Here is a 14,474-nt window from a genome sequence, read left to right as displayed (position 1 = left end):
ATTAAATACGATTCTAAAAACTACTATATAATTAAATGTATTTTAGGGATACATTTATATGGAGTTAGATTTTTTTCTACCTCACTGTTTCTTTGAAGTGGTTTTAAATTTACTGAATACCTCTTTAAGTATTCTGATTTAGGATCTAAGAAATGTATTTTTTTTTAAGATTTTATATATTTATCTACAGGGGTTCTAAGCAAACCTACGTTTTATACGTTTGTACCATAATAGATTTCTTAGTAATCTTACACTTTAAGTTGAAAAATTCTATTGTATCTGACATTTTAAGCCTTTACTATATAATTATCAGATTTCCCAATAAAACCTTTTCTAAGAAAACTCCGCTCCTATAAAAGTTCAACCATCTGAGCTTCCTTTTGTCTTCTGCGGCCCACTGAAATAATTTCCAAGTCGCTTTTTTCCGAGTCGCGCCCATTAGATTTGGTTTCGTTTGGTTTTTTGGACGACCACTTGGTGGACTCTTAATGAATGAATTAACAATTTCTGCAGTCGCATGCACATGTTGTCCATATGGCCACGACTTTTTGTCGCTTTTTCGATATGGTGTCGTCGGTTTTTGCTCTTTTTTTCCGTCTTTTTTTTTACGATTTTGTCACATTTTAGACGAAAAATTTGTCGCCGTCATGTTTATTGCGCTCGTTTCGAAAATCAATTATGGCCAGTTGACTGACTGACTGACTGAGTGAATGAGTGACAAACTGACAGAGTGACACCGACTTCTGCTATATATTCATTCATGATTTGAGCCAGAGATGCTGACCATGTGGGACGACGACTGGTGGCCCACCGGCCGGCTACGTAACAAGTTTCGCCTTCATTTAAGCCAAATTTAGTAACTGGCTAACAACATTCACAGACACTCTCGGGCTTTACCTTTTTTTGGACCGACTAATGCTATGTAAAATGCCATAAAACTTTATGGTTATCGCTGCCAGAGTCATTTTTCTAGGCACCCACATCATATCATTCGTATACATGAGATGGCGGCCTTTTTCGATTCGCTATTCGGTATTTGGTATTAGGTATTTGGTGCTTTTTCGCTTTTTTCTTGCGTGGCCGTTGAAATACGAGCAGGGTTGCCAATTTATTGGCACTGCCAAACTGACGGCCGGAAATTGTCATTTGAGTGCTGGCCGCCGCTGCCGTTCAAAAAAAATGAAATAGGAGAGAAAAAAAGAAAAACCGCTCAAAAGTTTTGTCTCGCTTAGCCCATTAATTTCTGACACGTCGCAGGTTGCGTTGATTGGCAATTGCCAATCAATCTTACGCTTGCACTGTTCCATTAATTGCTATTCACCCGATCCCGATCCAAATTGTACGCTTTCGAACCCTTTCAGTCACCAGAGAGGCGCAAAATAAATGCAACCAATATAAATGTTTTAAATTATTTTGCATTATTTTTTAGAAAAATTTAATTTCTGTAAAATTTTAATCGATTTAAGAGGTTAGATATTTATATGTGGCATACTAAATTGAAATTTAAATATGAAAGCTAATAAAGAAATATGAGCTCTTAACTGAAAATCTCTTGTTGAATAAAATTAATTTTGGTTTAATTGAGCTGTAAATCTCATTCATTATTCCATTCATTGTTTCTTATCTTTTAATTAATTGAAGATAACGCAGAAAAAAAAATAAGTAAATATAAAAAGTAAGCCTTAACCAGTTCCCAATATTAACAAAAATAAAAGCAAACAGAAGACAATCAATTGTATGGAAAACAAATCAATTACAAATGTTTTGCGCTGCCGCTTTTATTTTATTTTTGTTTTTAATTGCGTCCCACATATTGAGCGGCATTTATGGAAGTTATATCTATAGTTGTTATTCTGTTGTTGTTTTTCATTCATTTGGTAGATATACATATATATCTGCTTGTTTGTACAGAGACACACAAAAATATATACACACACAGAGGCAGATGCTCGTACAATAATTCATTTCATTGATCAAATAAACATTTGCTATACATTTCGATAAATTAAACACCCTGCCCCGCCCCCTTTTTTTTGTGCGCCCTCTGCGCGGCAGGGCGTAACGCCAGCGCGGCAATAACAACAAACACAATAAATTCAATAAATAAAAACAAGAGCAACACTGATCAATGCCGCGTTTCTCGATTCATTCATAAAAATTGATTGCACTTGTTGCCCAGCTTGATGGCCATGTGTTTTTGCGGCCGCGAGTGTGCGTCACAATCACGATTAACCATTACCCCCATCTTATTTTTACCCCCCATATCTTGAAATTAAATTGAACAAGTAGTATTGGAACAATGATATTGCAATACTTGAAATATTCCTTAAAAAATGTTATAATAAAAGCTCCTTTATATATACAATCTTAGATTTTAAAATATATTAAAAAAAATTGATCTTTAACGAGTACTATAAATTCTCAGCTTTTTAAGCTCCGAGTTAGCTGAAAATTAAAACTTTACATTTCCATAAATGTGTTGGCGGTTTTTTTAAGGACTTAGTTTTAAAAGACAATGTTCAAGACATTAAGTCCTATTCTTTCAGGCCAAATAACAGAAACAGAACCGATAAAAATCCATGTTAAAATGCCATTTTCCGCCTCCAGTCAACAGACATTCCTCGGTTACGTCATGGAAAATGTTTTCGCCAGATTTATGGTCCGTTGGCTGCACATTTTTATGATCGCCTGCCGGAAAAACCGAACCAAAGACAACATGAATGAACGGCTACGGCTGCTACCACTCTCCATCGCCCTGTCTCTTTCTCTTTGGGCCATTGCAAACACCGTTATGCATTTGGCCTGCAATTTCTTTAGTCGTTTGTAGTGATGAGAATTACTGTGCTGAGGTACAAGATTTTGAAGATAAATATAAAGAAACATCTTATTTTAAGGATACAACAATTAAAGATACAACAATTAAAGAATTCTTTAGTATTTTTTAAGGTTCAGAAGAGTTGCAGAACAGAAAATAATATAGACAATCATCATATCATTTCTTTATAAGTTTAAAGTACCGCGAATTCTTTGGCATTTGTACCTATATTTCTACAGCAATTACCTATATTTCCACCAAGGTACACCTACCCATATATCTCCCATCACTGCCTGTTTGCCGTTGATGTTGCAGCGTTGGCTTCATTAACATTTGCACCTCGTAGCCATCAACGAACGTCCAAATATAGCGGTGCTGCCGGCTGCCATTCATAAAAAAAGCTGTGTGCACCTCTCTCAGTTGGTTAGCTTGCTATTTGGCTTATACAACAGTACAACACAGGCTGCATTTGCTGTTCGTACACCCGCAACGTGGCTGGGTTCATGTTCATTCATTCAATTTTGCAATCCACACACTCGCTCACATTTACCTGTATTTTCTTTGCCCAACAATGTATATCCCATCCCGCAACTCTTTTTTTTTCGTCATGTTGCCTTTTTCATGAATGAAAAAATTGCGCACTCGAAAAATGGCTAGACACTGGGTTGTCTTCTTCATTTCTGAACCGCTACTAGTGTTGCCAAATTTGTAAGAGAAGCAAAATGGAAGCTAAATTGTAATGGTTGAGTTTAAATGTATTAAAAATTAAAGTAAATGATAGTAAGTCAATTTACTTAAAAGGTGCAACCGAATTCTTGAGCATTTTTAAATATTTCTGTGTTTTTAAATAGTTAGGTAGACAGTCTTATTTTAGCATAAAAACAATGTAAAATGTTTATTTAATTAAATTTTTTAATGGTATATAAACTCCAATGAATGCTTTTGATGTAACACGAATTCTTGAGCATTTTTGAGTATTATTTTTACTACAAAATGGTATAGAGTTCTACATTTCTTGTAATATATTCAAACTCGTTTACGGAACGCGAATTCTTAAGCATCCTGGGTATTGCTTTACTTGTAGATTTCATTTTCAAAAGGCTGTCTATTTAAATACCGTTTAAAATGGTTTTTTTCATGGGCCTAATTTCTTACCTTTACTTGGCTATGAAGCTTCTTAAATTGCCAGCAAATTCGCAGCACCGACTGCATTTCTCGTTCTTCAACCTGTCGACCCACCCCACTTCCCACTCCCACTTCCTTTCTCTCCATATAAATACAGATATATCATCCTCCATCTCCGAAAACACCAAGCCACCAGATGCTGCTGTGTCTCGCTGCATTTCGGGCGAAAATGTAATTATGTAGCCATCAACTATTCCTATGCATTCATTGTGCTGCGGTTGCCTTTGCCATAATTGTGTGCCACTTGTTGTTGCTGGTGTTGGATTTGTACTCGGTTTTGGATTTGGTAGGTGGGCCAGGTGGGCAGATAGCAGATATACAGATACAGCAGATATACCTAGGCAGTCGGCCGCAAATGTGTATGGCCGACGTAATTTGATTCCCACATGCATTTTAATTAAAAGTAAACAACAGAAAGTTTCGCAAATACAGCTCGTCATGCTCGGCGACTTGTCGTCCGTTTGGGGCCGCCATTTGGCACCGCATTTGCACGTTTGCATGCGAAATGCAAAACGCAAAACTATTCGAAACTATGCGAATCCACATCCACATTAAAATCCAACTCTGCCAACTGTGTTGCGGTTTTCGTTTCGCCCACTCGCGGCAGAAGCTGCAGTAGCGGCAGTTAAGATAATTAGCCACTTTGGCCAGCATTTTCGTCTGGGTGGACATCAATGTTACAACGCAGCAGGTGTGGAAATAATTAGCCACATTGCCCAGTTTTCAAACTGTATTTTTTTAGGACTCCAAAATTATGGTTTGGAAATTAATAGTTTCCAAAACAAAATATTAAAAACCTTTTCGAAATTAATTTATTTATTGCCCTAACAATTTTTTTATTATATGTTTTAAAATACATAAAATAAGGTGTAACGTGTTTTTTAAATAAATATTTTTGTTACCAAATGTTACCATGTTTTAAAAATTAAATGTCTGATTAATTTAAAAAGTATAATTTTTAATGATATAATTAAATCTTAAATACAAAAATTTTAAATTAATTTTATCTTTATACCTTAATCTTTTTTTTTTATACAAATTAGTGTATTTCTTTTTTTTTTGCCGATTAAATTACGTTTTACTACGGCAAAAGAGCTACGCAATTAATGAGCGAAAAACAAAAATACCACGCAAATATCTTGGGAAATATGGAAGGCATAAAAACTGGCTAGATCGAGTGGCGTGACGTCTTCGGGGGCCCATTCATGAATAGTTCGATGGTGAAGGGGTTGCCGAGGGGAAGGGGTAGGGGAAGGCAAAATGCGACCCCGAAGAAAAGACCGGACCCAGAAATGTCCATTGTTGGGTGCTAAACCCTCTTCTCCGCCCCTATTTTTTTTTTGTTTTTTTGGACGCTCTTCGTTGAATTTCATGAATGAATTTAATTTCGCTGCGGTCGTGGTTCTTTTTCTCATGTTTAGCGTGTTTCGTAGTACTAGTTGGGCATTACGGCGGTTGGCAGGAAGGAAGTGAGGTAAGAAGCAGACAATGCCAATGTTTTCATTAATGCGACGCAGTTGCCAAAAACAACAAAAACAGATTGCCTCAACAAACAAAAAATTCACAAGAAAGCCGAATTTTATATGCCCTCTTGATTTTGTAAGAAAATATATTTCACAAAATTATATTAAAAAATTTTTTTTTAAATGACAAATTAATACATTGTAGTCGTTAAATTTTGAACAAAATTATATTGCTGAAATATATGACTATGATAATACGCTCTTCAAGGGTATAAAAAAAGCAAGAAAGAAGTAAAAAAAAACAATGAATGAATGAGTGAACCCAAGTGAATGAGTAAATGAATGAATGTATAAATGAAAAGACGAAAACAAAAAAACAACGGAAGCAATTCTTCCTGCCCCACACTCACAGATACACTATCGCACTTATACATTTACACAGAGTATCTCACAGATACTTTCCAGAGCTTATTGCTTAGTTTTCATTCATAAACACGTAGCGACCGTATTTTTGGAAGGAAAGGAAGTGGAAAATAATAGATATGTGTTTGCATTTAAGAACCCCAAACCAAAACGGAAGTTCACGTGGAACGTGTGGCATTTTCTCGAAATCACCGCAATTTTCCAATTCCCCATCGAAGGTTCCCCGACATTAATCAGCTGTTTAGGCTGTCTGTCAGTCACTAAAGTCGACATATGCCATTAATTTAGTTGCTTTTCATCAAAATTGGCATCATTCGTAGTCTTAAAAAAATCTCAACAATCGATTTGAGCACTAAGAAAACAGGAAAACTATTATTTTAAAGAGGTATTGAAGCTTTAGAAAAAATGCATCAAACGCCAAAAAAATAATTTAAAAACTTCTCCAAAAATATAAATTGTACAAATTGATAATATCATCTGATAAAAAGTGCAAATTGGTTTTTTCTGATTTTTTAAAAATACTTTTAGAAAATAAAAGGAAAGAATACCTTTAGGAAGATAATTTTTCTAAACTATGGTGAGTTTTGAAAATTTCTTTTCTTAATCATTTTATAAAAATTAATATGGAGACAGCTTACTTTTGACATTACAATATACTTAAAATTTTTAAATAAAAAAAATAAAAAGAGACATTTTTTAAGATTTAAAGCCAAATGGCATCATAAATCTTAAGTTCAGTGTGCTCACCTGTCTTGGCTTTTTGCCCGTGTCATCGATAACATTGAGTGGCGTTGCCACTTGACGTCAGCAGAAAGGGGGCGGCAGGTGGTGGGCGTGGCACCTCCACTTTTGGCTTCCACGTTAGCCGGGCTCTCCTGCTAATTAGCTCGCCGTTCGTGTGCGTTTTCATTTGCCATTTACGCACTTCCCGCCCACAAATTCTGCGCAAAAGCAAAGGCACCAGGCAAACGGCTTTTCTCGTCTCCGATTTCTGGCTTTTCTGGCCTTTTTGCTGATGCCGATTGTGGATTTGTGGAAATTGTGAACGTGGATGTTGGATGTTGCTGCGTCAGTCAGTCGCACGTACTGATTGTTTGTGCGAAATGATATTCAGCTGGAAATCGACTGCCGGCTGCCACGTGGAAAGTTCATCCCCCCAACACCCACACTCTTTTTCAGGTCCCATAGTAACGCACTGAAAAATCATTTTAATAGAAATTTCTAAATATATTTTGGTCAGATTAAAATAAACCCATAAAGTGGAAGGGGCCACAGATATCACTAGGGTTTTGTATTCACTTATAAAGGAGTTGAAAAGCAGGCATTGAAAAATAGATTGCAGCATACTTTTAGACACCTTTATATATGATTTCAAAACTCTAGCGAAGATATATTTTTTATTTAAATAATAAATAAATGACAACTTATTCTTACATAATTTAAATTGATTTAAATCGCTATATATTTTAAAATAATTTAAAATTTAAAAATTGATATTATATTACGAAAAAATTGTTTTGTATGTTGAAATTATTTTAAGCAATTCCTTTGCTAAAATTCTCGTATTTTTTAGTGACTTAAAGTTTAAACAATTTTTAAAAAATATAAGCTATTTAAAAAACGGTCTTAAATTTCTTAAATATATTTTCTCAGCAGCTACTTCATTTTTAAAATAGTTTAAAATCTGGAAAAATATATTTTCGAGTGCATAAATGGGGGCATTTGGCTATCACTTCCGTTTGCACCCGTTTTCCGTTTTACATGCAATCGACGACTGCTCTTTCTCCCTTTCTCTTTCTCGCCTCCTCAATTACTGTGCGAGTGAGTTTTCTTGCTCGCTTTTGTTGCTACTGTGCCACAATTGCATACAACAATAAACTTCCGATTTCATTCATTGTTTTGCTGATTGCAAAACTCTTTCTCTCCCCGGTTTTCTCGCTTTTTTCCTATTATATTTTCCTGTTGTTGCTGCTGCTGCCGTATTTTTTTCCTATTTGCTTTCCGTTAGTTACACACAATTTCTTTTATAACAGCGTCAGCAGCTGAGGCGTTTCGCAGTAATGAATGAAATGCTCATGAATGGGTTAAGCTGTAATTGAATTCAATTTACAATCGAAACACTTGAGCAGAAAGGCAGAAATTTAATATGACGTCAGTGGAGTATCGACGAGGTCTAGGTGTAATTTAAAAATATTTAAGGGTTTTCTGGACTTTTAATTAAAATTTAAGTCAAAGTAGTTGTATTTTACAAGCTAATTGTCATAATAATTTATTTATTTAGCTGCCAATGATCCTTAAAAAAGTATCAAATATTTATTTAGCTGCTAATGATCCTTTAGGAACTGCATTAATTTAGTTTAATGAGTCTTTCATAAAAGATAAAGTATCCTACAACCAGTAGCACTATATCAAAAAGCTTTTTAGCAGCCTTACAATAATTCTTAATTTATGCCTCTGCTATAAACAGGCATTTAAATTAATCCGATTAATCTAGCCGATAAGCCGACATTTCAATTTATCAGCCAGCTGTAAAAGAGAGAGTAAAACGGGTTGTACTGCCAGTTGTTAATGGGTTCAGTTCAATCGGGAGCCTCTCATTATTTTGGTCTTATCAACGGCGCGTGCATATCCGGTGGCGCAATTAAGTCGCTATCGACAGCAAATTCCATTTGCCCCACTCATTGAAGTCCACCCAAACCATCCCGACCATCCAACCATTCATTCATGTCAGACTCTCGCGCCGCTGCTGTTATTTTTATCAATGATCATTTGTAATCATCTGGCGACGAACAAAAAAATAAACAAAATAAAAATTGAACAGCTTCGATGTGAATGAACTCGTCGTCAGAGTTTCCACCCATCGAATGTCTCCTGGCCACTTGGACGTTTGAGAAATGTTTCACTTTAGTGGACTGCTTGTTTAGTTTAGATTCTGTTCCTATTTCGTTTTTATTTTTTTATGGCCATTCGCCTAAAAATAGCTAAAGTTTTCTTTGGGTCAAATGCTTTTGGGCCAACGAAAAGAGAGGAAAACTTTGTAGGCACACATGGTTGACAACATAATATAGATTTACTAGAATAGATTTCCTGTAGAATATTTAAAATATAACATTAAAATGGAAAATATGTTTATTAATAGGTAAATATATTTAATTTAATTTTATTTACAATATAAAATTTTAAATTAATTATAATAACTTTTTACTAACCAAACCTTTTAAATTATTTTTTCCAGTATTCTGCCATCCGTATTGGTCCCGTAGTGAAACGCGATGTGATGAAGGCCTCCACAATGTTGGAACACGAGGCGCAGTAAGTAAACCCCAAAACTTATCGTTTCTAGGTTCACCTTTCCTACCCCTCGTTTATTTTTTTCGTTTGCGGATGTGTCATACGAAATTATGCAATATCAGAATTAGAGTTCTTGAGAATTTGCTGAATGCGGAAATTTATACAGCTGAGAGTGTTCCGAGTAGTGGAACTTCCACTATCAAATTCACTTTCGTAGGGGGTTTATTGAACTCCCCCCATTGAGGGATTTCGCAAACAGAAATTGTGTCGACAGCTGGGGAAATTGATATACTGATGGTGTTTTCTATGAATGACAAATGACTGAGTGATAATCACAGCAAAAAAAAAAAAGTGATGACTTCGCGAATTCTTTAGAAAATTAAACTGAAGAGTTGTGTTTCAGTTACTATGGAATATTATACTTCCTGTTTAAAAGATTACCTATAAAATTGGTAGTTATGATTACCAGGTCTATTTATTACTTAGTAGTTATTTTTTTGTAAAATATTTTTAGAAAATAAGCTGTTTAAAAAGTGTGCAAGTAAAATTTTAAAATTTTTTGTACTCCCTTTTCCTTTTACCACCTTTTTGATGAATACCTTTAGTACTTCCTCTCGAGAACGTGTTCAACTTTACATGTAACACCTTCCCTTGTCCATTTGCAACACCACAGAGACTCACATTTCATTTTATCATTCATAGAGTTGCAGTCCGCAGAGCCCCCTACCATTTTTTTTCTTCTCGACTACATTGTAGGCCATTGCCGCTTTATATTCGAACACTTAAAGCAGCAAGAGGTCCGCGAGACAGCGAGAATAAACGACTTTTTGATATATGACAACGGACAATGCAATTTTATTGCCGCTTAACTTCATTAACACAATTCCTCGGTGCCTTCTACCCACCGAACCCACCGTACCCACCCGCCACTTGATAAACAACGCAATATGGTCGGATCTTTGAAGATTGTGTGTGATATTAGCCGACGAAGGAGGAGTCCCGATGGTCCGAATGGTCGGGTTAAGTGATTCATTTAGCGGCAATCACAAAATGCACTTTACCAGGGGGTAAAAAAAAGCTAAGCTGAATGGAAGGGGATAAGATGTGCCCATGATTTATTATAGGAGAGCGAGAAACCTTTAAGCCGGCAGCTTTGTCTCATTAGCGGCGTTAAGTGATAGTCCAGTCTATCTATATCTTTCACTTTTTCCAGTCCTGTTCTTTGGGGTTCTCCAATTGCAAAACTATTTTTGTGCTCTGCTTGGCAACAATAAAAGCTGCAAAGATACATTTACGGCCCACTCGAATTACGCTGTCTTATGTACGAAATAGAAATGTAACTGCAATTGTATCTGCTATCTTGCACTTCGTATCTTATATCTTATATCTACGCCCAAGACGTAGCACTTCCGTTTCCCTTTTTGCGCATGCGTGCGTTCACTTCGAGAGTTATGGCCCGATTTTTAGACCATACTCTGCACAAACCTACATATTTATGTAGATTCACTATCTTTTACTATGTGTGGCTGGCTGCTCTTCATTTATTTATGATTTTTACGCGTGTGGAATTTTCGAACCATAAAATTTTGCATTTTACGCTGCGAGCAGCGACCATAAAAATCCATTCGTCTGTTGGGGAAGAGGGAAGAGAACTAAGTGCTTCGATGGGTTCTACTATTTATACACTCGAACATATCTCCCTTCTGGGGCTGTGTGTCGCCTTTACGAGTCCCATAAAATATTTAACTGTTTTTATGTGATCTTTTATGCATAAAATTGGCTCGTTCACTCGAAAGTGATCTGCTCAAACAATGGTTGGCTATTTATTATCCCTCGAAGGGGTTTCTTCTCAAAAAAGATCTTCATAAAAGTTTGCCTCGAAAGTGATTGTTTTTTTAGGGTCCATATAACCATAATTTCGAATACATTAATATGCTATCCTAATTTTTGATTTTAACTTGAAATTGCATTTTGATATTCATATCTAATTTATTGAATTGTATCGAATTTTTAATTAGAAGTTGTCTCTTATTTTAAGGTGTTTCCTACACTCCCAGTCTTATAACTAATAGGTATATAACCCATATATCACAATTTAATAGTGTTCTCTCCTTTCCTTTTATTAATCTTCTTCATATTAGTTCCATTCGCTCCACGAATACCCCATAATTCATAGATCGATTAGTTGTGGATTCAATCCTAAACTGTTTTCGCCTCTTCCCAAACAAATTTTTAATCCCCAACCCATTTTCATTTTTATATATGTTCGAGAGAGCGATCCCAAAAAGTGCCCCTCATTAGCTGACTCGAATCCACTTTGAGTTTGGGACCTTTTCCTGTCGACGCAGAGTTTCGATTCTCGAAATGCCAACCATTTCCTGTCATTGAAAGCCCCGCTCACACGGCGAAAAGTTAACCAAGCTAAACAAACAACATCTTGAGCTGACTGACCGATCGTCAGTTGGACTTTTATTTTATCCAACAGCCGAGGTTGTTTGTGATTTCAATTATTAACGCTTCCTGGTGCTCTCGGATCGCCATGTGGCCCGATCATTAGGCCAACTCTTCTCCTTCTCTTTTGGTTTCTTTTTTTTTTACCAGACAGGAAGACCAGCCTGCAGTGTCATTATGGTTATTTTTATTATTATTAGTATTATTATGCTCGTTGGCTGCCCAGTTGCCCAGTTCCAGTCTCTCTCTTTCTCTGATTGCATATACTTTTAATTGTTTTAAATTACCACCGCCAACGAATCTCACTGATCTCTATTTATTTTCTTCTTCTTTCTCGCTCGCCCCCTTTAGGTATGCTACAATTCTGGCCTTCGACGTGAAGATCGAGCGGGAGGCACAGGAAATGGCCGATTCCCTGGGCGTGAAAATATTCCAAGCGGACATTATCTATCATCTGTTCGACAAGTTCACCGCCTATCGCGAGGAACTCAAGCAGAAGAAGCGCGAAGAGTTCCGCTCCGTAGCCGTCTTCCCCTGCAAGTTAAGAGTAAGTAAACATCTTTTTTTACAACTTTTATTGGAATAACAAATATGTGTAATTTTAACTGAGATTTAATGTAACATTAGCACTAAAAGAGTTTTTTTTTGTATTATTTTAATAGGAATATGAAATCAGTTGTTAGATTAAATAAAGAATTTATTGGGATAATATTAGGTTGTAATCAACCATTACCTTATTTTAAATTCCCATCTTTAAATATTTAATAGGGTTTTTTTTTAATATTTTTATTTATTTGAATTTTTGAAAAGACGATCTATAAATAAATAAAATTTACCCAATAATTAGGAATTTCTAGATCTAGATGTTAAAAAATTAAAAATAGTTGTTTGTTATATTTAAAATAAGTGATCTTCGCAATGAATGATTTTGTACAATATTTTATTGGAAGATTTTATTATAATTAGCATGCCATTTGTTTATTTTTTGGTTACCCACAAAATTCGCACTCGTTTTCAAGTGTACGTATCAGATGTTCCGAATTAAAGACGGAAACCCAAAAGACTCGGTGTCATTATAGACATTATTTTAATGTGCCCATGTTCGTGTTCCATTTTCTTATCCCCCCGTCCCTCCAACTTCCCCCTGAGCACCTTCCGCCCAGCTGCAATTACCCCCGAAAGCTACAGGTGTAAAATGCAATCTGCCGCGAACTGAAAATGAGAATGAGACCGAGACTCCGATTTCCCAACGCTCCAACTCTTCGAGACTACAAATCCAAGTAAGACCCAGAATGGATCTCCAGCTGTGGCTTGTCTCCTCTTGACGCTGGCTTAATGATGCTGGCCAACAAGAATGGAACGGGCCTAAACTCCTGCTGGTGGCTGGGGGCTACGATATACTACTACTACATATATAGTAGGTATAAGCCGGGCCAAGACAACCACTCAACAAGCGATTAAAGCCTTAGATCCCAACAGACGCCTGCATCACGTCCACACTTCCTGCTCAAATAATGTTTAAACAGCGTATTTGATTTATAGGCAATCATTAGATTTTGGTCGTATGCAATGTTGGGACTAAACACGCCACACTCTACACTCCACTCGGGGCCACTTTTGGTCCACTCTGGTCCACTCTAGACCACTTCTAGCCACTGGGCTCCCACTGTGCTGGTAATTGGACACACAGCGCACAGCTGTTGGTAGCATTTGTTTCGATCTCGTACACTCGAATTTTGGCATTATAAATATTATAACCTTTTTGAAATTATAGTTCCTTGAACCACAATTAAAAACAACAAATTGTATACGAAACTGCAAAGCATACACATTAATAAACAACATTTTTTATAAAGATCTTTGTTTAGTAGGATTTTTTAATTCCCTCTTTACTTGTATTTATCAATATCAATTTAATAAAAAAACTACATTATTTTTTTATTTAAACAAAAATTATAAAATTATTAGATAGATTTGAAATATGTTAATCTAATGATTTTCTATATTTTTATTCAGTTTTAAGAGGCATAAATACCTGGTGTCTTAAATCATTTTTTCGAGTGCATTCAGCCAGCTTGAACTTAACGATTCTCTAGAGTGTAAGTCCCAGTCGCAGGTCTTGTAATAACAATGACGTTGTTTAGTTTGAGTTATTAACTCGCCTTCTGTCTTAAGGAGTTGGCCGTGGAGTTGGGTGGATGGTGGATGGTGGATGGAGAATAGGCATGTGCATGTGGAGCTAAAGCTGGAGAAACGTGTTCTCTGGGCCACTTTTCGTTTTTCCCCGGCAACGTACGATCCATTTTCCATGCCGGCTGATTCAGATTGTGCCGCTTCTTCAACTGCTGCTGCAGGCGGCTTCCCATTTGAGGCTGAGGCCTTCTTCAACAGTTGACGCAACGGAAATTAAGTTGTTCTTGGTGCAGTCAAAGTTGTTTTTGGTCGGAGGTTGCCTGGGCACTTTATTAATGGGCCACAACGATAGGAAAATGCACTAGAAAATAGAGGGTAAATAATATTTTCACAAAAAAAGGACAAGATACCCTAAAAAATAAAATAAATTTTATAGAAATTTCATAAAAATCTCAAGAGATGTAAAATGAAGTAGTTTTTACTTCAAAATAATTTAGAAAATTTTTAGCTTTTAAATTAAACTATATGAAATATAGGTATGCTTAAATTAGTTATAAGATACGCGCTTTTTCCATTTTTTTTCAAGATAAAGCCCAACAAACGTATAACCCTATTTAAAGAGTACTCAATTTCCCGACTGACATAAAGTTGTTATGTTATCTTACAAAATCCGTTGTTGGCATCGCCTAAGCCACCATATTTATCGGACATTA

The 14,474-nt window shown here is 36.0% G+C and overlaps 1 protein-coding gene across 2 annotated transcripts in view; it reads left to right on the top strand.

The window, feature by feature from the left end:
• Nucleotides 1–14,474, top strand: part of eIF5B (eukaryotic translation initiation factor 5B) — a 43,052-nt gene that overhangs the window by 9,577 nt on the left and 19,001 nt on the right. For both annotated transcript variants that reach the window (XM_070214411.1, XM_044394453.2), the window contains exons 6-7: nucleotides 9,122–9,198; nucleotides 11,980–12,175. In XM_070214411.1, coding sequence (XP_070070512.1) covers nucleotides 9,122–9,198; nucleotides 11,980–12,175 — 273 coding nt within the window. The remainder of the gene's footprint in view (nucleotides 1–9,121; nucleotides 9,199–11,979; nucleotides 12,176–14,474) is intronic.

The sequence above is a fragment of the Drosophila takahashii genome, chromosome 3L (assembly GCF_030179915.1).
Source record: "Drosophila takahashii strain IR98-3 E-12201 chromosome 3L, DtakHiC1v2, whole genome shotgun sequence".
Lineage (NCBI taxonomy): Eukaryota > Metazoa > Arthropoda > Insecta > Diptera > Drosophilidae > Drosophila > Drosophila takahashii.
Note: the sequence above shows the minus strand (reverse complement) of the source record. Positions and strands in the feature narration are given on the sequence as shown.